The 27,422-nt window shown below is 43.6% G+C and overlaps 1 protein-coding gene across 1 annotated transcript in view; it reads right to left on the bottom strand.

Moving 5' to 3' along the window:
• The window catches only part of GALNT17 (polypeptide N-acetylgalactosaminyltransferase 17), a 214,056-nt gene that overhangs the window by 61,359 nt on the left and 125,275 nt on the right, over positions 1-27,422 (bottom strand). The window contains exon 6 of the mRNA XM_082776615.1: positions 16,525-16,642. Within this exon, the coding sequence (XP_082632741.1) occupies positions 16,525-16,642 (118 nt within the window). The remainder of the gene's footprint in view (positions 1-16,524; positions 16,643-27,422) is intronic.

Consider the following 27,422-nt stretch of genomic DNA (forward strand, 5'->3'; position numbering starts at 1 on the left):
TCTATATACATGATACACATTTGCCAAGAGCTAAATGCTTTCAATGAGAATAATCTACTACACACTGCTCATTTGCAATAAGGTACTCTTTTTTTCCTTTACAGCAATGCTTTCCAGTAATGAAAGCAGCTGATTTCAAACTGCTTCAGGACTTACTCTTAACTGGAATTGAAATACAGAAAGTCGGGGGGGGGTGGGGGGGGAATAAAAAAAAAAAAAAAGAATCTCATTTGCACTTCTTGAGATGTGCTCTTAAGCCAGAAAAAGTCAGGGAAAGCAATAACATTCCCTTAGTGCAATGTCCAGAGATCTCCAGCCTTAAGCCAGGTCTCCTGCAGCTGTAAAAAAATATTGTTCCTCTTCCTCAATAAATCTACACAAATTTACAGCAGCAGAAGTACAACCGAACATAAGCTCTACCAGATATAACACCAGATATAACCATTCGTTTATCAGCAGTTCAAACAATGTACCTAAGTGTATCTGCTTGAGGCACACTTGGTGTGCATTACTTTAAATGGTGCTATAAAACCAGGAGAGTTTACAAACACCTGTTGTTTCATTAATCATTGCTTTATTTCTGAAACCTGCATACTGCAAGTCAGATCAACTGTAGAAGAAAAAGGAAGATGTAATTTTATGAGAAGGAAAGAAAAAAAAAAGAGGTTGATCATGTATTACCATTACAGTTCACCCTTCAGATGTTTCAACTTCTACAAAATGTAAAACTCTCTCTGTATTTTCCTCCCCCTTCTATAGCCTTTAGATATATACACCAGTTACAGTAATATAGCTGAAAATGATGACATGCCATAGGCATTTTATTATGCATTCACATTTTTAGGACTTGGATTATAATCACGTTGCAGAAGCCTGGTCAGTAAAGCTGAGAGAACTTCTGCAAAGATAGCAAAACTGACAATTTTCCATTTCATACTGTGTTTTCAAAAGCACTGAACATATCTCCCTCTTAAACATTTCAGGTCTTCTAAATTTGATACCAATAAACACATTTTTCCCATTATGTATGTCACAGAAAGAGCCAAGCAAATCCATTAAACACGCAGACTGCTATGCTATGAATGAGACGTTCCCCCAGACCTAATGAAATCAAAGCCAGCACAGACGTGTGTCACCTGGGCACTCAGTTTTTAGGTCAAGTTTATGATAGCTCCTAGTTTTACTTTTCAGAAATATGCTGCAAAGAGACAAGGAGAGGAGCAATTCAATATCTACGTGTCCCTTGCAAAAAATGAAAATATTGAAAATATTGTACCCGTAAATGCCTTTAAGGTCAGCAAAGATTTTAGGAAGACCTCAGAGGCATTTTTTGGTTGAAATTGAAGTAGTACAGCTACATTCCCTGGCCTGATGTGTAAATCTCAACCAAGAGCTGCAGCTTTTGGAGCCATGGAAGATGCTGAGAAGAGCACACCTGCTCCTCCTCTATCCCATCGATGCACGTTTTGTCAGAAGCATTCCATCCTCTAGGGAGACAGGGTCTTGCCCACACAGGACACTCCTTACCTTCTTCCGGGTCCCTTCCCCAGAGTCACCACAGGGAGCCCTGCCAGAGGCCACCTGCAGTGGCCGCACTGCCCTCTGTGGGGGGACATCTCCCCCTCATCGCCTCACCACACACCAGCACACCAAAACCTGCTCCATAAAGGGACTTGCTATAGCCACACCTGCCTCTGGTCCCTCACCTCACCTAGGCTGTGGAAAAGGATGCTTTGCTCACCAGAATCCAACTCCATGGCCTCCTGCTTGCACTGGGGACTAAAGTCAACAGTGGATGCCACTTTAGTTAGTGTTGAGCTTGTGCAGTAGGAAAAAGAAATTACTTAATGGCAGTTTCAGCTGAGGAGGTAACCAACCTGTTAGTGAGCCTGAATGTTCTCTTTGTATCATACAAATTATAATCACTGAACAACTGTTTGCTCCTCTACTGTAATCTAAGTAGACAACATAACTCTTGTAAAAGACATGACAAGACATTCTTCCATGTATTTGACAAAAGCAGCAGATGATATAAATGAACAGTTTTGAAAGGCTTTCAAAATGGTTCACTTGGCTGATTTTTGACTGTCAGCAAAAATTACCATTAAAATGTACCATAAAAAGGTCTGTATTCCTACAATTTGTACAAATCTGAGTAACTAAGACCTCCTAAGAAGTGACTATTAAGAAAAAAAAACTGTCTAATTACTGTCTTTGATATTTTGAACCTTTTGCTTTTTGAACCTTTTGCTTTTGAACCTTTTTGAGCCCCAGAAGCACAACACAGGGGCACTCACGGAGGTTCAGCTAACCCTTGGCCAACAAGTCAAGTCCAAGCAAAGCAGATAAGATCAGTAAGACACATGCTCATTATTATTGTAAGGCAGCAGGGAATGCCACAGCTCTGACAGGCTGGGCAGCAAGCAGAGGCAGTACACAGCACCACGGCATGTGAACGGTGCCAGTACCAGGCAGTGGCTCCTCCATTGGGCAGCAGAAATGCAGGAAAACTGCCAGGTCTTTGGTGGCTGTGATGACCCTGGACTAGAGATGAGGTTGTGATAACATGGGTTGCAAGAGCTGTGACGGAGGTTGGGATGGACAGAGTGACAGGTTACCCTTCTGGGTGCCCCAGCTGAATCTGCTGGTCTTGGCCTCGTGGCCACGGACTGTGCGCTGCCTGTGGCTTTGGAAATGGCTGCAAAGGGCTTGGGGGCTGTCAGGATAATTCAGTGCAAGAGCTGGCTGAAAGGTCAGAAAGCTCTACCTTTTTTTCCAGCTCTGTGTTTTTCAGATTGTGTGTAATGGAGACATCTGTGATGGCCATTAAAACAGTCGATAGAGGAACCCCTGGGGCAGGAACAATGTGTCATCTCCTCCGACTTACTGCTTCTAAGCACCCACTGGAGATGCCACAGGATCAAGCACAGATGAACAGAAAGCAAAGCTTGCCAGAATCCAAGTTCACCAGGATGGTGATATGTTATAGGAGCTGGTTGAGCAGAAAACTACAGGAATGTTTTTTATGTTCACAGCCAAAACCCAGGGACTAGCTCCCGATCCTGGAAAAATCCAGGGAAGAACATAAGCCTTTTGTAGACCCAGACCAAGTTACAAGCACAAATGGCCAAAGCTAACATCTTCAATAGAAAACAGATGCAATTCTGTACATTTTTACAGTTTAAAACCCAAAATCCCAGGAAGGAAAGAGGAAACAATTCACTCCTGCAGACCCCCTTTGCATTTGCTTGTAACTCTACAGCTGCAATGCCAACTAAAGCAGACCAGAGTGATGGTGGACAGCTGATCTTCAGGTTTGGTTTGTATCTGGTCTCCTGGATTTCATGGCTGCATGCATAGGGCTTGGGAGAGGGGAATGTGTCCCACCAGCAGGGAGGACCAATGGAAAATCTCACAGGGATGTTCCAAACCCAGGATTTAGACCATTTCTCTCCATCCATTCTCTCAGATCTGCAGGGACAAAATGGGCAGATACCAGGGACAAACAGAGCACTTAACCTGTGTCAAGGGTTAAGAGACATTCTGTACTATGGGATCCCATAAGCAACAGGAGAATATTGAAAGGTACCCTGGTAGGTGGCTTGGCATCTCTAGATAAGAAAGACCTTACAGTAAGGATTTTCATTACCAGTCAACGTCTTTGCCAGCAACATTTGTGTTAGCACTTCCGAAGCACTTTAAGTTACTGCCCCTACCCTCAGTCCTGGCTCACCTGGCTGAATATTAATCCAGCCTAGATCCTTCATTTGTAAGGTAAACAAAATGCATCCTCAGAAGCGGTTATAAAAACACCAATAAGCCCTTGACACAATCAATATTTGAATGACACCAAAGCAACAAATAAGAAAAAACATAGTGGAGGCAGGCTGCTACGCTCTGTGGCTCAGAGACGAGACTAGTGCCCTTCCTGCTCCTGCAGAGAAGTACCCACCTTCCTCTGTGTGTAATGGGCAAAATGCTGGGCAAAGACCTGAAATACTGAAGGGTTGGCATACCAGGAGAATCCCCAGCACCCCTCCTCACATTGAAGCACCCGATGTCCCGACAGCTGGCACCCTGGGGACAGGAAGGACCGTTTTCCTTCTAAAGAAAACAATTGGCAGGCCAGTGTGGGAGACCTTGTTATGTGCTGCTCCAGGCATTGCTATCACCTTCAGACTTGGAAAAGCTGAGCTATAGACTTAAAACTCCTATTTTGTCATTAAGTTAGATATATATAGTCCAAATGTGAATTCATCTCTAATTGTCCCCCTCTGTTTAACTCTATGGCTTTGACAGAATGAAATACCCATTCTGTGAAAATAAACTTGGGTTCTTTGTGCCTGAGGCAGATCTAGACTGTTATCTCCTCTATGGGATTACATATGAATTCTTCATTATGAACTGCATTATTTGCAGCAGTTTCTGCAGTGCTAGGAAATTCTGATTCTTTCTCTTTTTGGTCCTAGCACTGAGCTTTAAGGCACAGATCTGATACTGAGGAACTACAGTCAGCACAAAGAAGTATTTCTCCATAAAGTAAAAATGCAAAAGAAAGGGATCTTGGCTTGATTGATGCCACTTCATTTGCATATGCCCACTAGCAGTACTTTGGTTAATTAATACATATTTCGTGTCTGTAGATGAATATGAAATAATAGTTTTGTTATTGCAGCTTTAGATACAAATTTATTCAATGAACAGGTTAGTTTACTTCCCAGTGTCTTCTCCCAGTATCTTCTGTGCAAATAAGATATAATAACTCTCTAGAAGGTGGTGACACATGACAAAATCCAAGAAGGATGCACTTATATTTTAAAGCTAGATGAGTTAATTAGCTCATAAAATGGAAGAATTGTTTGGAGGGCAAAAAAATAAATGATGAGGAAAAAAACACTTTCCTCCAATAAAATAAGGCTGCGTATTTCATTTTGCAAATATTAACCCTTATGGCTCAAGTTCAACTCTAGAACGTCCCAATCCAGAAATGCACTTAAGAAGCACTTACATTTAAGGAGCAATAATGCCATAGGAATTAAGCGGACTTCCCAGGTGCTTAAAAGTTAAGTGCTTTGCTGGATCACAGCCTGGGTAGTCAAAGGTAGAATTTCATTTTACTCCATGATTGGCCTCACTGGCTTCCTGTACTGGCTGCTTCTAAACTGTTCAGGGAGAAACTGGATGCTGAAAGAATTGCTAAAATCCCTAGTGCAGAAAAAAAACAAATATATACCTTCATTCCATGGGAGCTCATACCTCAGTGACTGAGTTCTTATGCAAAGCCAAGGAAGCTTTGGTCAAACACCTGAACCCTTACAGAATTTGAGGATGGGATTTGGCTGACAGCTTAATACCAGCTCGCGGCACGGAGGTCAAGCTGCGATGCTTTCCATTGCCCTTGGACTCCTGGGAAAACCCTGAAGTCAAGGAGACAAATGAAAGCAGTGTGCAGTGTTACTGGGGTTAACTACCCTTTAGGCATTATGGCAGCAGTGCATCATAGTGATTAGATCATCTATGAGGCAATTGTCTTGCTATGAATAATAAATATACCACGGGGAAGCCAGAAAGTTCACTGCTGTGATAGTATTCACTTTACAGGGAGCTCTGACTGTGAATGCTGTTCAAAATGAGTCCCACAGAGCACCACCTCTGCAGTTTCCATTGAGCATCACAAGGACACACCAGACTGAAGGATAAATGCACTGGGAAACATAAATCATGTCTGGTTATTTCCACTGTTATTCTCAGTGATGCACAGGACAAGTCTCAAGCGATGGCACATCAAGAGATGTGCATCCAGCATCAGGTTCTTGCATGTCACAAGAGGAAAGAGAAGATTTTCTTGAATGACTGAAGGAGATAAATGATCAGTTCTCACTGAATTTTGCTGGGAATTTTGCATCCCCATTCCCCCACCACATTGATGCAGTCACTCATGTCTGCAGGAACTGAAAAAGCAGCAGAAAAACTAAACCAGCCAATCTGAGCAGATGACCAAACAAGCTGATCATTCTCAACATTGCCATTAATGCTGACAGCGCCCAAAGACATCAACATCTTTTCCCAACACAAGACAATGCAATTCCTACCCCAGTCAAGCTTCACACACATAAAAGCTAACTTGAATATATTAAAACAAGCAAAGGAAGCTTGAGTATATGGGATTTTTTCTGATCAAAGCAAGCCATTGGCTGGATACAACACAATAGGCCAGACACGGAGATCTTCCAGGGTTTTCTGCAAAGCTCTGGAGCTGGGCATGATCATTTACCAAGTGTTACCGTCCCTATTAAGTGTTTTTCATCTGCTTTGTACTCACTGCTTGCTGAAGGTTGTGACAGCACAGCAGCAAATCCTGCCCAGTAACATAAAAAAGCAAAAGGTCAGGAGGCAGGTGACTGGCATATGAACATGCTGGGCTGAATTTCTTGGAGACACAGGTGACTAACATGGAAAAATCCATCAAACCTGGCCAAAAGCTGACATACGAAAATGATATAAAGCAATCCCAAAGGAGAGTAGGATACTAACTTCAAATGGATTTGGATGTTCAAGGGGGAGTCCAGGAGGGGTCTTCCACAGGGTCCTCCAGCAAAACTGGGATGTTTCAAGTACACTTGCAGGAGGCCAGGGAGTTCCTGGTAGAGAGGGCTTCCTTAATTTGGGAAAGAAACTGGCATTGCTACAGGGCTAGGGTAAAACTTGGTCATTTATGCCACTGTTGTCACTATTATCTTCTGCTGATTCAGCAGAGCTGAGACTGACACACATGGAAATGCAGAGCAGTCCCCATTCCTTGCCATCACCCATCAGGCTGTCAGCTGCCTTCCAGCTGCGCGTTGTGTCTCTGAGGAGCCCAGATGAACATGAAATATGGCTGGAACTGCTCTTGGAGCTGAGACTGCAACTGCAGCAGGGGCTCTTGGAAAACAACATTTTTGTTTGTAAAAACAATCAGGTTTGACCTGAAAGTCCTTGAGAGAGGATGACTGCAAAGCCTTACCAAGACACTGAACACACTGAAAGCTAGTCAGGAGCTTCTAACTACAAGCTTTTTGGCTGGAAATCACAGGAGTGTAACAGCAGCGATAACATTTTCAACAGGAACAATCCTCAGGCCTAGGAGAAATCTGTAATCAGTGGAGAGAGAGCCGTATCCTTGGGGGAAAAAATCAAAACCGAAGCACAGTGATGACAAGACTGGACCGCTCCAAGGTCTGACGCCACCACCTCACCAGAGACTGGTGAGAGTAATAAAATCAACTCCATGGCTCTGGATGAGGTAGGGAAGAGACCAGGGTGTCCCACAGTCCCAGAAAGTGCATCACAAGTCAGGCTTTCTCATAAGAAAGGACAGACAAAAAGAAAAAAATAACCTTGCCTTTGCACTCATGATGAACAGGGAGCTTTCTGAAAGCTTTATGAATATAATGGGATAAAAAAAAAAAAAAAAAAAAAAAAAAAAAAAAAAACATTTCTCATCTCAGTTTAATATGAGCCTCATTTATTGGCACGTAATTTCATGTCAAATTTTCTCTTGGCATTTCCCAAGCGTGCTTTTTGTGAAAAGACAAAGTTCAGTTTGGCTTGGAGTTGGTTTTTAGGATGAGACGAGCCTGTTTTTTGTTTTATAGGGTAATTTATACTCCAGACATTGTAGGCATATGCACAGAGTAAACGTGCTGCTGCTCACCTTGTATAGCAACGAGTGAAAGGAGAAAGTGGATTTCAGAGAGTTATTGTTTCAAGCACCCAGAAATACTTAAAGGACAGTTGTTCTCCAGGGAGCAATGTTAAAAAACTGGCTTTCAGGGGGTCCAACTTTGCTGCATCTCAGCAAATCCTGAGTGAATTGCAGCCGCCAGGCGCTCAGTGCCAGGACTGCTCTGGCTCATGCATCATCCCCCACATTAATGAGGGCTCAGTGCAGGGAACGTGACCACAGCCAGGGAAGGGAGGATAGGAAGGGATGTCCCAGGCTGCTTCCACTCAGTAGGACCCAGAAGGCCCATAAAGAACCAACCCAAAGCGCCTTGTGGTGCAGAGGAGAATACGTCAGTTTAAATGGTAAGGGAATCCTTTTTTAGCTCTCATGCCCATTGCTAATGGAGGAGTTAAGAAATTTATTTCTGTGCAAGAACAGAGGGTGAAATCCAAAACATGATTATGCCAAGCCTGATGGCTTCACCTATGCCAATCCCGTTACCTCACAGACACAACACCTGACAGTAACTGCCAACAAGCCCCTGGGTCACGCAGTCCTTAAAATGCCTGGTGATGTGATGAATACCCCAAAGGCACAACCCGGATCCCATATTTCAGAGTGTCCCTGCCCAGCCCAGCCAATGCATCGCTCCTGCTACAGCGCTGTGCTGCAGGTACTGCTCCATGCCTAGAGGGGTTCAGGTGTCCCCACACAGAATATTGAGGGAACGTGGCCAGGAATGGATGCACCCCTTGAGCAACAAGCAGGAAAGAGTGAAAATACAGACTGAGAGCGAATGCAGCATGTGATGGAAAAAATCAACCTGTCTTCAGGGTACTGGAGGTGTCTGATGCCCCCAGCCTGGACGTAGGCAGGGCTGTGAGCACCTGGGCTTGAGGAGCTCCTGGAGCAACCTCACCAGACAACATCTGTGACAAGAAATCCTGTTGCAACAAATTCAGTGGAAGAAACAACATGGGAAGGCTCTGCTCAAGAGGAGCCAAGTGGGGCCAAGGACGAGCACCTCCGAGCCCCTCCCAGAAGCACGAATAACCCACACTGCTGGGCTCTGTGAACCTCCGCAGCCCCTTTAGCCACTGTGGTGCTGTGCCTGCTCTTCACATCTGGTTTTCCCTGCCCAGGCCCAGGACGGACAGGGTGGACTCCACCTCCTGCCCAGCATGTTAAACCAAGGTCTGGGAGATCTCTAACTACTGCTTGCCAAAGGCACACATCGATCCTATGAAAAATCAGTAAATAGCTGACATCTGCCTGTTTCAAGTGAACATAAGGCATGGCTGAGTCCTAAAATGGATTTCTTCATCCACCAGTGAATCTCAACCACAATACACAGCCTATTGCCCACAAAGAGTTATCATCTTTCCCAGCAAAGATGATCGGTGTCTTCCTGGCCTAAAAACCAACTTGTCAGTAAAAATACTAGAATCAACTGGGGTGAAAATAGCGGCCTCTTCCCCCTCCTCTACCTTTCCCCATCTGTCAGCGGGTAACAGGCAGAGATGACAAATCATTTTCTATCAAGAGGAAAGAGAGAGACAGGAGCTCTGCGGCTGCCTGCCTGCAATTTCCCTTCCCAAGGAGGGATAGCTACAAAGCGCCCAGGCGCTGCGGCTGCCAGAGCAGAGCTGCTCCCCGGCTCCCGGTGAAGAGGGTTATAGCCTGTTTAGAAAAATAATCAAAATATGGCTCCATTTCCATGGAGATAGGTTTGATGAAACGCATTTTACCAGTTTGGAAAACTACACCAGAGCTTTTTATAAAGCATTTTCAAGCACCAACAGTAAATACTGAGCTGACAACTAAAATGCCAAACATAGGATGTGAAGTCATACTTGTACTGATTTCTGCTCTTAAAATAAATGCATGCAGTGATTGGATATTGTTCAATGGTGGAAATATTTCTTCCAACCACACAACAATCACTCTGAAGAGCAAAATCAACTTCCCTAGCAGGGATACAGGTACAAATAAACAGACTGTGGCCGTACACAAAGGTAATGTATTGCTGCTATATTGCTATTTCTGAAGCTACATTTCTGAGACCTTTACCAAGGTCAGTTCTACTCTGCCTCTTACTTTGTTCCAAGTTAACTCGATTTTCATTTGGAAAGAGCCTTAAGCCCCAGTTTCTAAGTGGATTTCAGTGCCTGACTGATAAAGTACTTTTTAAAAGCTAGTCTTAAGTTCATATTGTTGGCAGGTTTGTTTTTTTTCTCTCTCTCTGTGTTTCTTCTTTAAACGCTTCCTACACTGCAGGAGTCTCTGGGGTCTTGGAAAGCTATAGGCAGATCTGTGATAGCCTGCATCAAACCATTCTGCCACAGCTGCTCCAAGCCACAGAGAGGCTTTTTTGTGCTTAGAAACTTAGAAACCAAGGCAGGAGCCACAATTCCTCTCCACACTCAGCTTCATCCTGCAGACCAGGCTGGGCCAACCATAGCTCCTACGTCTGTAAAACAAAACTTCCCTGCCTTAGATGCCTCTTCCCATTACTCTCACCGAGGTTTGGCCCCCCGAAGCTTTTCAAACTGGGTCCTGCCCCAGCTCCAAGATCCCTTACCCTAGGAGGTGAGCTTGGAACTTTGTCCCCTTCCCCTCCTGCCAAAGGCCCCACCTGAGCATCCCCCACCACGGGGGCTTCCTCTGCACCATCTGCATCCAACCAACATCGTGAAGTTCACAGTTCCGCAGCAGAAATCCTCAGGGATTTCAGAAAAGGGGATATTTGAACAGTACAGTCTCCAGGAACAGTAAGCGACTGATAGCTGCTGATTTTACCCCAAAGCGTTCCATTCGTCACAGGGACGTCCTCTCTCTTGCACCCAGAAACGCGAGTCTGCCGACGCGCTGACACCTCCCATAACCCACCACAAATAAAGCCTGGGAGGCGTCTTGCCGCAAACCCCACCTGAAAGTCCTTCCCTCAGAAGTCTGGGCCAATTTGTCCCCACACTTTCCAAAAATACCATTCGCTGCCACGTGTATAATTTCATGACTAATTCAGCCTCGGCAAAGGTAGGTGCAGACAGGGGAAAAAAACCCTGCACATCATGAGAAACTTGATTCAACCCTAACTACTGCATCTCAGCGAACCCTCACAAGCCTAATAAAGCCTTATGAATAAATTACATGCTTTTCAGCCTCCTATTTTTCAAAGTGATAACAAATGTAACGATGTATCAGCACAGATCTGCCAGATCCCACCAAACACCGCATCCCGCAAGCCTCGCGCGGCGGCTGGTGAAGCCAGCAGACGTGACAGGCACCGGAGAAATGCTGTAATTCACACCCACGCTGATGGACAGGGCGGTGAAAAAAGGATTTCAGGTGCTGCCTACCGCCAGTTATCTCTGTCTGCACCCAGGCTTTAATATATTAATCAGAAGAACTGAAAGAGAGAAGCATTTGAAGATGATCAAAGAAAAAGCCCCGGCAAAACGCATTTGGAATGACAGCAGTAGCACACATCGCAGAGTCAAAACACGACACCTGATATTGGGTGTCTGTGTGTTTGGTTGGCGTTACACAAATAAATTCTACCCTAACTGGGGACAGTCTTTACACTTTGATGACAGGCAATAACAATTTCAATATTAGGTTTGTGCAAGTAAAAACCTACCCAAATATCCATCCTTTTATGTGCTCCCCACCACACTCACATCTACCACTCTCCATTTCAGGGATCTGCAGAATATCAGAGAAAAATATGGGGAGCCTGTGTTCCCAGACAGGCTGGGAAAGCAAGCCTGTTCTCAAATATTTAATTAAAAAAAAAAAAAAAAAGTCAAAGCTGCTTTCTCCTGACTCAGAGCCCTGCCCTGACATCCCTCCTCTGCTCCCACCCGCCATCCCATGGGGGATCTTCCTGCCTCCCATAGGGCTGCGTACAGGTTGCCCTTCCTCCACATGTCATCCCGGAGCCCGCAAAGCCATGGATGCCAGAAGAAATACTTGTTCTTAATATCTTACCTGCATTCTTCATAACAAAAAGATGTAACATAATATTATGGAAAATGTATGCAGGAAAAGAAGGATTTGATTTTCTAAATGCAAAAAGAGTCAAGCTCCCTCGTGCAGTCTACATATAACTATTTGGTGGCTTTTCTTTTTTCCTTTTTTACATCTGAGGGCCTGACCCTCTCAACATTTCAGCATATGAATAATTGTACTTGTATAAACAAAATGGGCTCCTTCATAGATGAAATGCACACAAGAGATTTGTAGCATTAAAATGTTATTTCATCTATTTTAAGGGTTTCTGAAAGACCAAAGGGTGCACAGGCACGGTACCCTCTGGGAGAGGATCAATGTCACTGCCAGTGCAATGAGGTTACTTACGTGCCTGAGCAGCTGCAGGATGAAAGTCTGATTATTAAAGAAATCATCAATAACAACAAAATGCTCAGTGCCCTCACTGCTCCCATTTGCTTCTCCAAGCTCAATATTTCCAGCCCTTAAAGCTATAAACGTTTGAAACTCTGCCTGCTCTACAGATGCAACTGTTGGCTTGGTGGCACCAGGAGAATGGCATGATGAAGGTAGATGACAAATTTTGGGGGAAAAAAAAAATCTGGGATACAAGGGGGCACACTGTTCTTTTCCTCTAGAACAGTTTTTAAAGACCCAACCCAAACTTCAGACAATTTAACATTCATAAGAAAACATGGCTTGAGTCAGTCATTAAACCTCAAAGGGATCCCTGAACTGTGCTTTTCTTAATGAATTCAATAATCGATTCTTACTACACAAATAAGGTGTGGGATGGATCAGCTAATAAGCATTCTCAGTTAATTGCTTTCTTCAAGTGACAATTCGTACAAATGATACCATCAAAGGAGTAATAATATCCTTATTGATTAAATTAATCTCTAAAAGACAACTCAAATGAGTTTAATTAGCAATGCATGACAGTAGCACAAAATCCTCTGAAAACAACCTTGTAACCCATCCCAGACTTCGAAATCATGGCAACAGTCACACAATAGCCTTTTGCATCTTTATTCAAATAGACACGTGAAATTTTACGGAGCATCTTTAGCAAATGTCTGTGACCAGCCATGAAAATCCATGAAACCCTCTGTGCAGAGAAAAAGCCAGACATGGCACAAAAGCAGTCTTCCTGCTTAGTCACACAGTCACTAAAAGCCAGAGCCACAAATGGGTTTAGAATAAAATAAAAACTTTTGATGAAAGATGCAGAAACTGTCAGAGAAGTGCCAAAATTCACAGATGGAGTTGTGGAGACCCTGAGCAGCATCAGCACTTTCAAGCCATGGGAATTGAGTACTGGATTCATACAATCAGAGGAGAAACCTGCTCAGTGCAGCAACGGGTTAACAAAGGTTAACAAAGCTTGTTCAGGGAGAGCAGGCTGTTATTCCTGAGCCCAAGACAAGGGAGGTGGGCCTGGAGCAGGGGACAGGTCCACTATACCCGTGTGCTCCCAGGACAGGTGGTGGGAGCTCGGCGAGCCAGGGCAAAATGTGCTTCTATGGCAAGATCAAGAGCAGGTTAGTCACCAGGGCCATGGCAATTTTTCAAGAGATGTTTGTGTTTCTTAGCCCCTTCTGAACAGAAGTGAGAGTGCATGAAAGCTACAGATGCCTTGCACGAGGAAGCAAGAGTTGTATCTTCCACCAATGCAATTGGGAGTCTCAGTCCCAAGTGCCAAGTACCTACCATACTGAAATTTGAAAAAGTTAAAAGCCAGTGCACTACCATGAGATACGATCTCCATACACCCAGGCTCCAGCAGCTGTACCAGCATCGGTGCCCAGTCACCAGCTCGGCACAAGGACAAGGTTTCCGCAAACACTTTGCCTTGGGGAGTTAAGAACTCAGGAACAGGCTGATCAAACGTTTGGTCCTTGTGGCTGTCACTGCAATAAGACCGATCCAGCACTGTTATAATTTGATTGCAAGGCACACTTTAGAAAAAGAAAATGCATTGAAAATCTCTCAGTTGAAATATTAACCTACACTGCCTTGCTTAGCAAACACTTCTGTGCTCTCTGCCAAGAAAAAGGGAATTAGAGTCGATTCTGCCTCAGGAAGTGAAGTAGTGGACATCAGGGACAAGAGAAGGAGAATAAGCACAACCTTCTGGAGACACTCCAGTGTGATACAAGAAAATACAATAATAACAAAGAACAACATGTTCCCCTTGTCAGGGCCAAAGCTACCCCATGAGCAGAACAAGAATTTGCCTAGGGCAACAACACACTTAATGGCTTTATTTTTATTATTATTATCTGAGCAACCCAAGGATGCTCCCCGGCACGTAAGGGAGAGCAGCAAGCCCCGAGTTACCTTGTGAATGTGAGTAATGGGGTTTTGTTTTTCTAAGTGGCTCACATAGAAATATTCTCATTGAGCCGACTGAAATCGGCAACCAAAAGAAGCACATGGCCCATATATTTCACTATATGTAGACACATATAGCTTATTTTAGAATATGCAAAGCATATTTATAAAATGAGTGTCTTGCTTAGCATACGGTTGGGCCATCCTTCTAGGTTAGGACAGCCCAACCTCCTCAGTTATTTATTTCAGTTTGTTATTCAGATTACTTACCTTTAATTTTACTGTAATACAGTTGGCTTGTGTTTTTGCCTGAAACACTGTAATTTTTCAATTTTGTTCTCATAGCCTCAATGGGTTTATTAACTCATTTTTTGTTCTTTAAGCATTTTTTGTAATACAAGAATATTATGTTTTTAAAATGCCACATGATTCTCAGAATAGAATTTGTATCACCATCAAAAGGAAAATAAATATTTTCTGTAAATATTTTCATCTAAGAATCACTAAAACAAACTAGGAACCACCGAACTGCTTTTTCAACTACAGCCAGCTATTTAACAGCCAAAACAAACAAACAGAAAAGCATAAAAAGCCTCAATACTGCATGAATAATTATTTTTAAAGGTTCCATCTGAATATAAAGAGTCCCATGTTACTGGTAACGTGAGATGGCTGCTACAGAGCCAGCTATGGCAAGTTGCAAGCTTGTGAGGAAGGGCTGGCAGCTTGTGTACAACAGGACTATTAGAAACAGATAAATCCATCTGAGACCTGACATCTGTTTGAATTTATAATGATTCTTTCCTTATACAAGCAACATCTAGCCTTGGGTAAACTATTTATAACTGAAATCTTACTGTAAAGCGGAACTTGAAATATCTGGCAATCATAAACACACCATCTACAGAACGCTCCCTCCACATGAGCTACCTGACCTACCTACACAATGGCCAACACATATTACTGCACATGAAATGGGACAAAGCTCTTGGTTGCCCACATAAGACACTTGCACTGAGATGGATTTGTATAGCTCAGGAATCTTTGAAAATCTACTGTTTAAACAACCTTACAAGGTAGATTTCCTAGGTACTTCAGCTGTCAAAACCAGCAATGTTTTTAAAGCCTTGACCAGAACACACAACACACGGGTATGCAAACAGCAGTGAAACATATGGGTTGGAAATGGAAGCCTGGAAGAGTCACTGGGGGAAGAGAGGGATTATCTTTTTCCAAAAGGATGTTTATTACATATTTCTTCTAAAAAGTTCAGCATGTGAAAAAGAAGAGGACATATGTTCATCAGTTGTCCCTGAGATATCCATCTTATTTTTCTAGTTAAGAAGCCAATCTTCCATGAAATCCCCCCAAAACCTAACAGATGGGTTGAATTATTAATTGTGAGGAGGCTAGTTCCACAATGATGATATTAAAAAAATCCCATAGACAAACAAATAAGAATAGTCACAAAAGAAGCTTTGTTTGGAGCTGGATCTCTCTAGACCCAGGAAGCAAGCTGCATGATGATGTACAATAATTACTTCATAAGGGGAAGAGCTATGTGGCATATTTAAAGCCTTTAATTTCTATTCCCTTGTTTAAACGAGATTATTGCTCCCTGTAGCCAATAACAATAGATTTTTAAAGTTTCTTTTGATTTGCCAGCAAAGCAAATATCCTTTGGTAAATCTGTGAACTGAACAATGATTTTTCATTTTTACAACACCACAGTCAATTCAATTTTCCAGCTATAAGTCTCAAGTCTCTCCCTATCAGCTTGGTAACGTACAAGTGCTGTACTCTAAACCATGCCTGGAAAAATCTCCATAGGCTTTGCCATCCCATGTTGCTTCTGAACATTCAATTCATTGCTTATGAATCACTTCACTGTATGTAAACACTCAAATCGCTAAACCACATCTAATACTGTACATAGTAATCAAGTGATGTTGTCACAGTAGATGCCGTAACAACGGATGTCTGTATGGATTTACTGAGACAGCTCTGAAAACGTGGCTATTAATGTTTCACTTTTAAAAGCACATTTTGCCTGTTTAAGAACATATTTTATTTGCAGCTGTGAAATGCCTGTAAAATATTTTCAGGCATCATGTCTTCTTGAGATATTCACAAGAGTCCCACAAGCCTCCCTAAGACTGTTCTCATGACAAAACAGCACCATCTTTTTCCTGATATTTAAGAGAACTATAACTTACAGTAACCAATGTGACAGCTTGACTGGGGCCTGTTTATGTTAGCATGCCATTTCATCTCAGTAGCTTTGAGCATGAAGTCACACAGATAAGCATCCCAGGAAAAAAAAAAAAATTGCACTCACCCCTAAAACCAAATCATATTCCCCTTTAAATTTAAAATGCTATAAATCAAGTCAATGCTCAGTTCCCCTGAAGCATTCTAGCAACTGTTTATGTTAACTTGTTAAAGCGTTGCGTTTGATTCCTTAAATAATGCTGGGTGCATTTTTTTCCCACCTTGATGCCGAGCTCTATGTTCTCCCCTCCGTACACATCCATCCCAGGATCAAGGAGCCCAATCTCTCCAAAGAACTTCCTGTGCACAACAAAGGAGCAACCAATCATCGCTGGTGTTCTGTATGAAGAGAAAAACAACAGAAATGGAACAGATTAATTTTTAGTGGATCAAGCGTTGATTTCTGCAAAGCTCCCATTGGCTCCACGTGTCCCCACCATCAGTTATCGCAGGGACTCTGCAGCAATGAGTGAGCTCTGTGCATTTGGAGACATTATCTCACCACTGCAATGAAATTGTCCAAAATGCAAGTTTGCATCAACACGTATAGAGTGGACAAAGAGTTTTTCTAGGATTAAATTACTGAAAAGCCTTCAGGTCTTGGCTCTGTCACAAACATCTTGCTATGTCTGTGAGCAGGGCACAACTTCTTTGGGTTTCCATTTGCCATATGTGAAGGAAATAAAATATTGGTATTTCCTTCCTCATACTTTCTTCTAGCATGTCTAGTAACACAGTCGACTTTGGCATGGACACTAGTATTTGTGAAATGAAGTTTCTACCTCAGATCTTTATAACGTATCATGAAGGAGTTGCCACCAGCTATCAACAAGAGTGATGCAGAAGCAGATTCTTCAAAAACTGCGGACAACTGTTTACAGAATCATTGCTGTGTCTTTTGCCCAGTTCCACTGCTATCTACGGTGCTCTATGTTAGGGTGAGGAAGTTTTCGTGTTTACCCTGTTAACCATCATGCCACCCACCTAACAGTGCTGCTCAGCCCTACCTCTGCAGGAGCAGCCCAAGCAAGGTAAGGAAAGGAAGCCAAGCAAGTCCAGCCAAGGAAAATAACAGGAAAATGGGAGCAGTACTACCAGTACTGACAACATCAGTGTAATAAGCAGAAAGACTGAGAGAAAACTCAGTGTCAGGGGTTAATTTATAATAACTATGCAATTTCAAGGACACAGTAGATGGCTGTGTTTACTGACCACCCCTGCTGTCACATGTGCACACACCGTCCCTCCCTCGTTACCTTGCAAAGCGCTCATCAGATCTCCATCTGATACAGCTTCCCAGAGATGAGGATTCTGTTCTGATTTCCACAAGCTGAGATCATGTTTGGGGTATTCTGTGAACGGTTAAACACTTCTGACCCTCTCCATAAAATTATGCTTTGCTACAGAGCATGGCACTGAACAAAACCGTATCATTATGCCCTTGCTGCCTGGGGATACACTAATCTGTTGTGGTTATGGTATGTGGAGAGTTTACCCCGTGGGATATTTTCTGTACTAAAATAGAAATATAAAAACCATTTGCCCCTTTAACCTGCTTTCATTTGAATCCATGCTGTCAGGATAAAAAACAAAGATCCACTTGAAGGGATCAGCAGGGAGGAGATGACGAATTTTGCAGGTGAGCCATGCCAAGGTACCGCTGTTTTCTCAGGATCCTCCTGCCCACCCTGAGCAAACAAAACGATGCTGCTCCGGAGCAGGGGAAGCCCCATGCGGGACAGGAGGGCCATCATCTCTGCAGCTCCTCTCCTGAGGACGCCCACCTTGTGCTACCTGGGGAACACTTCTAGGACTTAACACAAATGGTAGGCCACGTCTCTAGGGATCTCAGGCTACTTAGAAACACGTGCCTTCTGGAGGAAATTGGATTCTGAGGTAGAAATATGGCAATGGGATGGCATATTTTAATGACGGCCTCAAATTCCTGGCACAAAGCACAGTTCATGGGTTGTCCACACCGTGGGGCACACTCAGGGCTGAACCAAGCAATTAGAGACTACAAAGGAGGAAAGCACACTCAAACTCACCCAGATGTGGGTTACGGATGGCGAGGGTCAGACCCACGCTGCCCAACACGCCTGTACCTCCCAGAGCAGCCTTTGGGGGACCCCGTGGCACACGGGTGGCCACAGCACACAGTATCCCCGTAGGGGCGTCGCCACAGCTCCGCCAACAGCCAGCCATGCTTGTCCCTGTGAAACCCCAGAGCTCCTTGGATGAAAAGTTCTAGCCACTTAAGTATTATTATTTATAGGCATTTTAATACTTTTAATAGACTGGTAGAACAGCTAAACGCTGTTGCCATATTAAATTAGTTAGCATCAGAACCCATCTGAGAGTTGTTTTTTTTTCAATAGATTTCTTCCCTGACAGCCTGCTCGGCCCTCCCTCCAATAAGCGGTGTAATGTTTCATGGTTTGCTGCCACTCTAGTACTTAAGATTTCAATTCTATTGCTTTATTTGTAGCAACTTAACTGCCATTAGCAGAAACAATTCTTTCTGAAATGATAACCACGTTAGAGATGCCAAATGTAATAGCTCCATTATCCTACATTACCTGCTGGAATTAAATAGAAGCTAAGTGTCTCTGGTTTTACACTGAGCAGGAACAACCCAGCCTGTCCCCTCCACGGGGAATAGATGTGGTGGACGCAGGGACCTTTGACTTCTCCAGTCACGCTGACAGGAAAAATAAGCACAAAGTTTTCAGCCAAATACATCTGCATTTCTGACTCCATCACCTGGATCTCTGGGAGCTCACCACGAGGTGAGCAAGGTTTTCTGAAACAGACACCCCTCAACAGCCACACACGGGAGCTGTATACCAGAGACCGGGTGCCAGCCACAAAGCCTGACTCGGTAGAGATGGAGAGCCCCATGTTCCCACCGTGAGGGCATGCCACAGTCATTTAACAACAAAAATCTAACCTCTTGACCAAAAGGATTTGAAACTCAGTGTTTTTTGTGTATGTTTTTTGTTTGTTGTTGTTGTTTTTGTTTGTTTTTCTTTTAAATTAGTACAAATAATCTTATTTTCCAGATACCAACATTTGAAAAGCCAGCGGTTCCAGGAGCTGACCATGCTGTTATCAGCTTCATAGAGCACAAATTTAAAGGACTAAGAAATTCCCCAAACTGTCCACTCCTGCCCTAGACTGCCACACAATAATACTTTTTTTGTCATTATTTTGCAACACTCCTTCTCTTTGTAGACCAGAGAGTCACTGATCCTTCCTAAAATGCTTACAGAAACAGCCTGATGGGGATTTTGCAACTTCACCTTCACATTTTCTTCTTCATTTTCCTGCACACTCTGTTTTCAACAAATGATAACCATGAAGCATGCAAAGCAGTGCTCCCAAGCAGATCTGAGATCCCTCAAGCAATACAAATTAAGTGCTACATTCTTCTTTGTAACAATGCCTCCATATTAAATAAATGAGGAATCATGCAGTGCTCAACAATTTAAATAAAAACACCATTTGATTTTGTAGTAAATCCTTCAAAAAGGTGGACATTTACAATAATAGATAGCCCATCCACAATGAAATTATGGCCTGCAGACAAAGAGCTGATAAAGCCTCTTGTTCCTCTGCCCCTTAATTAAAAGCATTAACACAGTTTGTTTTTAAAAATCACACAGCTCAGCTCAGCTCAATGCATTTATTTGTCCCGATAGCTGTTTTTTCTTTAATGAGAAAGGAAAAGCAGAAATTGGCAGAAAAGGATGAACAGAGATGTTTAGCAGAATTATTGGTTTTGTATCCAAAAACCCACAGCGTTAGTTCCTTGCTGTTATTTCTGTTGGCTCCTCTATACAGCAAGTGACAAAAGGTCAAGAAGAACAGCTTTTATGAAATATCCTCAGCATGAATCTCTAAATAAAGATGAAGAAGATACAGGGGAAAACGTTTATCCTAGTCTATTAAGTTACTTTAATGGTCTTCCTTTCTTTAGTGCACAGTTACCATCTAATGATTAAAAAGTCTCAAGTAGATTGCTTCTTCAATTCAAGGAAATTAATTTTCCTACACAATTGGATTTTGCTTCCAATTTTATGCTAAAGCGCAAGTTATAAAATATGTAGAAAAAAGATATTAAAAAAATAATTAGTGGTCATACCACTGAGTACAGGAGAACTGAGAACATACTTTAAGAATTTGCTGGGGTGTCTGGTTTCCATTAAAGTGCCACTGTTTTTAATAAATATTCAAGGAGCTGCTCCACCTTCAACAACACAATCCCACACCTTTAGGAGACATGGCACCACATGTAGCACTTCTGCGACGGTACTTTAAATACCTAGAAAGATGTAATTTTTTATTAACCTCTCCTAGACTTGCATTCCTCATTTAATGCACTAAACTCAAACATTTTCACTTGCATCTTGAGGTTTCAGACTTGTCCAAACTACTTACAATTTTCCTCTTCTGCACCTCCACGTTTCAGCTGGTGGTTGGTCACTGGTGGGATCCAGCATCTCAGCAGGAGACACAGGGAGACCCTGAGCTTGTGGCCTGAACTTACCAGTTGAGGAGCATCAGCTCTGATCTCACCCCGTCCTGCATTGGGTTTACACCTGGATCCCACACTGACCACCCAGCAGCCATCACATCTGCCTCAGGAGAGCTGAAAACAGACTCATGACATGTAGAAAATTTAAGTTAAATTATCAAATGTGCTGAAAGTAAGCATATAGCTTCCAACAGTAGCCTGTGAATTATTTCCCTGAGTACACCAGGGTTAAGGAGAACACGATCGTTACTTATTTTACATGGCAATCTGTGATAAAGCAATTTTCTTTTGGCCCCAGATGAAATTAAGAACCCAATTTTCAAACAAAAAAAGACTGTCGGCGCTGTGCACCTCTATGTTTCTTAATTTGCGGTATGGTGAACGTATTATAGAATAAAGACCAAGATGTATTACACAAAGGTTTATAGCAAGAGAATACGTGTGTGCAAATAAAATACAATGATGCGGCATTACGAATCGACCCCTCTGGTCATAAAACAGGGTTAATCCCTTCAGCTCCCGTGTGCCCAACCTCCTGCCCGTGGGCAGCAGAGCTCTATGGGCAGAGACCATACAAAACCCTTTGCTCTGGCAACAAGCTGTGGCCCAGGAACTGTCTGGCCACAAGGTGACCAGAGACCCCAGCCAGCCAGGTGGCACTGGGCCCAGTCTGGATGCTGTGGGACCATCAGGGGTGCTGGAGGAGCAGCATCTCTGCTGAGCACTGCAAGTGCCACCTTGGGGCATCCCCAGGCAACATGCTGGTCTCATGGGGACCTGCAATGTCTTACAGCAAGGTCACAGAGGAAAATTCTTCTCATTTGGGGCTGAGGAACAGTCAGAAATGGAAGAGAGGAACTGAATGAGTTACAAGTGAATGGTAAAACAACAAGCCTGGCCTTCAGTCGCTTTTGAGCTGGTGACCCTTGGGAGCTGCCCTGGGGACGAGGGTGGTGAGGCTGTGACAGGACGGGCTCGGGCACAGACCAGTGCTGGACGTGACCCTGTTCTTCTCTGCAACGAGACCACAGCAGAGCAGGACAGCTCCTCGTGCAAGAGAGGTGGTGGGGCCAGGCAGAAAAAAACATAGGCCCGAAAGCAAACCTGGCCAGGCCTCCCCCAGCAAGGGATTGTCTGCTTCTGTCCCCATACTGGCTCTACCCCCCCACCATGCTTTGCTCTGCCTTCCGTGTCCTCAGAAAGGGCTCAGCCACTTCCAGGAGGCAGCAGTGGGTACAAGGATGAGCGGAACCATCCCCCCCAGCCTCCTCCCTGCAAGTACAACAGCCATGCAAAAGATCCAGTGCTGCCCATCTCACCCCTTTCCCTTTCTCCATCTTCTCCAAAATGCAAATACATAGGGCAGACATGGCCTGCATGCCTGCTATAGAGCCAGCATTTGCTTTAACAATGAACTTCAGATAATTAATTCAAGAAGTTTGCAGTAATGGAGGTGCTGCAGTGCCAGGGCAGCTGCGGGAGGGGACCAACAACAGCGCACCAGCACAAGGGCAAGATGCTGATCACAACAGCCCAAAAACCAATGTCACAGATGAAGTGCCTCTCTGAAGGAGAAATATATATTGTTTCTGCCTCCCATGGAGGGGCGTCTAAGTGCAGATGCAGAGTCAGGCAGGAGCCAGGCTCTCAGCTTCCCTTCGCTGCCTGTGTAATGGTGTGGGCAGATAAAAGCTGAATGTCTTTCAAGAGAATGCAATAAAATTTCTAGGAAGGAAAGGCACTGTAGCCCACAGCAGCGTACCTTGCTTAATATTATTCCCAGGATGGCATCTGCAATAGTTGTTTCTTGAATAATTCTAGCTTCCCTGCCCCAGTGACCTTGTTTAATTGTCTGTTTCGAATGGGTTTATTTTCCCACTGTTGCTAAGTACTACTGAATCTGTGAAACAAATTAAAAATAAGAGATACCACATAAAAGAGATGCTAGATTGAATGCCTTCCCTGAATTTATTGGAGATTAATACGACTTTAACTTTTAATGACACAGAAGCTATGAAAACTCTGTATTTTTGAAAATATCTATTACGTCTACCACATCTGTGACCTTGCTCAAGATACATCTGACTTTGTTGCTGTTGTATGCCTGCTCTGATTTCCATGTCAAGAAGTGACACACCCTGCGATCTCAGGCAAATCATTGAACTTCTCTGTACCTCATCTATCAGATGAGTATAATACCCACAAGGTCTTGAGAGACAGCGTTTAATAAATCACTTTAGATTTCTGCATTCAAGTTGCTGAATTATCTACCACTGTTGTTACACATGTTGGACCCCTCCTACATTTAAGCCATCTATGGTGAGAAAAACACTGGTAGATAATAACCTTACACGTAAGGAACTGTGCACACAGTTTTCTGCTTCAAGCCTTGCTTTAGGCCACCAGCAGCAATGAAAGCAGCATGCACACCCTGACCGCACCCCAGGTGTGTTAAGATAAAGCATGTGAGTCTAAAGCAGATCACTATTACACATCCAAGGTTCAGGACTGTAACTCAACTGTAGAATTTCCCCTCAGGAGAAAAAAAAAAAATGCTGCCAAGGTCATCATCTAAAAGCATTTTCCTTCCTTGCACGTTTTGGAAAATCCGAGGATGTCCCAACACTTGACATCACTGGATGCCTGCTGAACACCCACCTCCACGCTCCCACTTTCTCCAGGACTTTCAGCAGGGCTTTTCCTGCAGGCGTGTGCTGCTATAGGCTGTCAAAATATGGCTGCTCATGTGCAGGTAATAACAATCCCCACCTGTACTTTTTCATATGAATTGTAACTCCAGCCCCAAACATCTCCCTCACCTGGATCAGCACTGTTTGCTTGCAGAGATTTTGACTAATGCCAACATTGAAGCCGATCTGCCAGCACCACGGTCCCTGCACTCCCAACCCTCTGCCCTTTACCTTCAGCAAAGGAGAAGCAGCACCTCATTTGCCCTCAAAACATTTAAGAACTTGACTAAATGCCATTTATTTACCATTTTACAAACATCACCCACACTGAATGAGGCATAAACCTGAACAACACCACGGTGTGCCAGGTCAGAGAGGCCAAGTGAAAGCTTTAACCTGCAGGCCCCATGTGCTTATAACCCCATTTCCACATGCAATGTGGAAGCAGGACTTTTAGGTCACGTGCTGGCTGCCCAACCATCTCCCACAGTGGTCTTGTAGGGACCCCAGCAGAAGAAACCATCCCTGAAAAACCCTTCTGAACCAGTGTCTGTGAGATGGGAATGATCCTCGCCCAGAAACATGAAGCTTTACAAGCACAAGCACATTTGGGTTCTTTTCTGAGCTGTCTGCACAGGGAGCAATGCTGCATCACGGTGTTTGAGGTGTGTGGTTTTGAGCCTAAAAATGGCAAACTCGAGTACAAGCACTGAAGAAGACACCTTGGAGAAGGTTAATTTGATAATTACCCTTCAAATGGGACTCAGTATCTGTTCAGGAATGGTTTTGAGGAAATCATTGCAATTACGAGATTCTCCCTTGGGATAAACTTAAAAGATGATTCTTCATTTTAGCTGATTTAATGGCAGTTGCAGAGCTATTGCTGGAGGCAGCACAGAGACAGATGCCTGGAGGAAACCCAGTCTTTTACACTAAAGGCATAGGGAAAGACGCTGTCCCACAAGCCACTGTAGCACAACTGCATGCTTGTAAACATCAGTTTATGGTCACCCGTTTATCCGCAAAGACAGAACTAGGCAAAACAATAGTGATCCCTCATAGTGATTTATTAGGGACGGTTATACAGGAGAGGCCACAGTCTCAGACTTGGAGGATGAGATAAAAGAAAGCATGATTTTCACACATATATTAGCTCGTATTGGAAACCACTGAAAAATATGTAAAAGATAGCATGAAAAGTACTTTCCCTGTCTGGAAAGCTATTGCACATCAACATAGAATACAAGGGAGCACAGATTAGCATGGATGAAGAGTCAGAAAGGCACAGAATTTAGTTAACCTGTTTTTACTTTTCCTAAATGACTGGTCCCCTAGAGGTCTTACACTCAAAGCAGATATGGAACTTGCTGTTATGTTTTACTTACACGGAGAGCATCCAAAGTACATCTTGCTATCAAATCCAGGAGCTAAGCAACAAAGCCTTGTCTGCCCTAGGAAAATAGATGCTTTCCTATATCTCGTTAGTTAAAACATGCTAACCAGCATGAGGTAAAATTCTAGTAAAACAAAGCAGCTTGAAATTTTCATCTGAGCTGGGAGGTAAGAGTAAATCACTCCCCAATCTCTTCCCCACAGTATGCATCACCATGCCGTGCACGAGAAAGCTGCTCCTACTTAACACACGGTAGGTACAGCAAGCACGCACCTTTAAAGATTAATCAAGAGAAGGTCACAGTCTTTTCCTGCTATCGACTATCACTTGCCTCTTCAATGCAAGTGGGAAGCGCCCTCCTGAACAGCTTATTCAGGATTTTCAGTCTCATGTGAACTTTTCATTAAAAGGGTAGTGTTTGTATTTGCAAATCAGACCTATTTATTCCATGCTAGAGATGCAGAACTACCCAGGGCAATGTCAGGAACTAGCTTTGAAGTTTCACTAGAAGAAGTTTAAAACCTCTTTTCTGCTAATTGGCAGGGACCAAAATCCACCTCACTTAGCAGAGAATAGGAGACGTCTTCATCGGTTCTCCAAGACACTTAGATTTAACACACAGAGCTAGGCAGCAAACACTTTTAAACCATTTTCCAGTTCTTCAAAACAGTATTTTTTAGGTAGTTCTAGACACAGGGACTTGCATTTGCACCACTTTGGAAATCAGAGTGACATGAGGACAGACTAAATCTGTCTCAACTGCATGAAGCTGAAAGACTTCTTGGACTTTTATTCACTTCAATATGATCTTTTGGCATTTCCAACACCTGATTTATTAGAACATAATGTTTGTTGCAGCAGAAGGGGAAGAAAAAAGAGGAAATTCTTATCCTTAAAAGTACCCGAGATGGAGGCCAGAGTTTGTGTGTCAGGCTGAACGCGCTTACCTCATCCAGCACCTAATCCTAATCCCACGGGTTTTCAAATGGGAACAACTAAACCCTTGTGGAAAACATAGGCATCAGTACTGGTAAACTTGCAACAGGCACATTTGGGTTCCACTGCTGGGTCCCCACTGTCTTGCACACTGCAGACCCCCACAGGTTCAGGTCCACAGAGCTGCTCACATTCAGTGAGCAGCCCGTAAGAATGGCTCCTGCAGGAGCTGCTTTGCCAAGAGCACGTCCCTTTGCTTGCTATTGGCAATAAATGCAATGCAACTGTAACTTCATCTCCTTCCACTGCCGCTAGACTGCTAATTAAATGATAATTACTTTTAGATGTAATATGTATAACTAACAGGCACTTAACAGGAACATGTTATTTACTTTTCTTTTTTAACGTGAATATATTTTTTCTCAAGGGCAGCAAAGTGGCTGACTTTCAGTCATGTTCCTCCTCTCCACCTAGCAGAAAAATTACAGGAACAAATTTCACAGGTAAACACATTTCTCGTTTGCTTCAGACACTACTCCCAGCCCAACTCAGCAACAGGTTGTGCCTGGTTAAAGCTGGGCCTGAAGGATTGGGGCTGAAGGTCTCAGCTGCGGCAGACTCCTTCAGGACCCAAACCAAGACTTAGGCAGCATGTCATGTCCTGGCCTAGGACAGGAACATCAGCACAACCCTATCAATTCACCAGCCTACCATGTCACAGCAAACACTCTCCTGGGGCTCTGCACTCTGCTGCTCCTCACACAGACGCACCAAGAGGAATGAGCTCAGTGCAGAAAAACGAGCCACAACTGCTTTCTTCTCAAAGACACAGCTGGGGGAGGCTGTGGCACCACCCACATCTGCACTGATATGCACGTATACAGACCAGTCTAAGCTGAGACTCTCAGAAGGGAGATGCCACACATGGGATGGTTCCATCCTGACCGTGCAGCTACTTTTTGCCCTTTTATAATGAAGATACACAAAAACCCAAGGAAGGCATTCATGACTAATCACACAAAACCAAAAAGAGTTGCACAAGGCAGCGCTTACACCAAAGTACTCCTCCTCAGGTTTAAAATATGCTTCAAGTAACTACTAAATGGAAAACAAACAAACAAAACTACAATTCTACAGTTAAACTGTCTTTGAAAAGGTTGTGATAATATGAAGATGGGCTTTTCAATTATGAATGTGAGCATCACTCGAGAACAAACCTACCCTGTTTATGATTGAAATGGTATTCTTACTCTGAGCTCTGACCACTCAAACCAAAACCCAGCAGTCAAGACAAAGCTCTCTCTTGCCATGGATCATTCCCTGTAACAAAGATGCTGCAGGCCAAAGCAATGCATCTGGGGACACACACGCAAATGAAACTGCCCTATGGACTGTCACAAGTTAGAGTTAAAAAGTAATTCCCTTTTCAGCTAGGAACAGAGTGTAAGTCCCTGCCAGCTCTGCTGGTCCCTAAGAAGTAATGTGAATGACAGAGCAGTGAAAGACGAATGCCATCATTACACTGAGCCATGCTCGTGAAGGCAGGCACCCAGCACCTCTTCC

The sequence above is a fragment of the Aythya marila genome, assembly GCF_965140915.1.
Source record: "Aythya marila genome assembly, chromosome: 20".
Taxonomy (NCBI): Eukaryota; Metazoa; Chordata; class Aves; order Anseriformes; family Anatidae; genus Aythya; species Aythya marila.